The 1517-nt window shown below is 55.4% G+C and overlaps 1 protein-coding gene across 1 annotated transcript in view; it reads left to right on the top strand.

Moving 5' to 3' along the window:
* Positions 1 to 1517, top strand: part of FCHO1 (FCH domain only 1) — a 23202-nt gene that overhangs the window by 13863 nt on the left and 7822 nt on the right. Inside the window, 5 exon segments of the mRNA XM_023747808.1 lie at positions 633 to 717; positions 1195 to 1220; positions 1222 to 1245; positions 1248 to 1373; positions 1454 to 1478. Of these exon segments, the coding sequence (XP_023603576.1) occupies positions 633 to 717; positions 1195 to 1220; positions 1222 to 1245; positions 1248 to 1373; positions 1454 to 1478 (286 nt within the window).

Here is a 1517-nt window from a genome sequence, read left to right on the forward strand (position 1 = left end):
AGACCCTCTCCTCTTCCCAGTCGCGTTTCATGCCGTACTATTGACTCTGCTCTCATGAAAAAGAACGACAGGTATGCACGTACCTCCCTCCTCGTGTTATACGCGTTGTCATGGTACGGAGGAGTTGTTGCTGTGAGAGGTAATTCGCTAACTTCCACCTCGCCCCCATCCCCCTTTTGTCATATAATTCTATTCGTCTAATCTATTCTTACTATATTATAATAGAGTACTGTAAATAAAAGATACACTCTCAATCCCCTTGACCCTCCCTTTGGTTGCAGGTTGTTTAGCGTTTAATTTTTATTGGTTTCTGAAGGCACAGCATGTTGGGATACGCCTAGTTCTTTTCCCTCCCCCCGGGTCAGCGTGGGGTTAGTCTGTTGTCCGCATGGTATTGAATTCCTCCAGTCCCTTGTTTGTTGTTCGAGTAATACTTCTTCCCTACTTTATATTGTCCTTGTATTTTTTTCCGCATATCTAATACCAACGCTTCTTCTTGTCTCTGCTAGATTTTTTGGGGCTTTGCCCCCCCTTTTATTCCACCACCATTGGTTTTAGGTCAAGGAGGGGGGGTGCGGGGGGGGGATGGGTGAAGGGGGACAGGGTGAAAGTCGAGGTTTGGTAGGGGAGAGCCCGACTCACCGCTTGTCCTCCAGGCCTGTGCAGAAGTGGATGAAGAAGGTTTCACTGTCCGGCCTGATGTGACCCAGAACAATATCCTCGTGGCGCCCTCTGGGGGCGGTTGTTAGCATAGCAATGAGAAAGCTCTGCCCGAAGTGATTTCGCTGCCATTAGCAACCTTCTCTGCGTACACCCTGTGGGGAGCCTCTAGTGAGGACCAAGCAAAGACCCCTGCCCTGTGGGGTCAGGGATGGTCAAGAGGGAGAGAGGAGGGGCTGGGTCACAAGAGAGGGGGATCCAAGAGGGCTTCCTGAAAGCGGGGGTACCCGTGTTGGGGCTTAACAGTTGAATGGGCTAGGCGTTCACTACTTAGGGCAGGACATACTTGTGCAAGGGCTTGGATCGGGGTAAGGGGGGGAGGTAAAACGGTGTCAGGGCCAAGGTGGCAGGTGAGAGAGCATGCTGCAGGGCCTCAAGGGCTTGAACGGGAAGGGATATGGTCAGTTTGAGGGCTGCCTGGAGGGAGGCCCTGCGTCCGGCATCTGCTTGGGCCCTTGACCGAGGCGCACGCACCAGCTGAGCACTCCCGCTTCTCATCCCAGCGACTCAGACTTTGACGACGAAAGAGCCCCCGCAAGTTCTACGTGCACATCAAGCCCGCCCCGGCCCGGGCCCCGGCCTGCAGCCCCGAAGCGGCTGCCGCACAGCTCAGGGCCACGGCCGGCAGCCTCATCCTCCCTCCAGGCCCGGGGGTGAGGCTGGGAGAGGTGTTCCAGGTGGGCCCGGGGGCTGGCTAGAGGCACCCCGCCTGACACCACCCCTTTGTCCACAGGGCACCATGAAACGCCACTCCTCGCGATGAGTACCTGTTCAGGGGTCTCTTTTTTAAATATGTT

Source organism: Myotis lucifugus, unplaced genomic scaffold (assembly GCF_000147115.1).
Source record: "Myotis lucifugus unplaced genomic scaffold, Myoluc2.0 scaffold_990, whole genome shotgun sequence".
Classification (NCBI taxonomy): Eukaryota; Metazoa; Chordata; class Mammalia; order Chiroptera; family Vespertilionidae; genus Myotis; species Myotis lucifugus.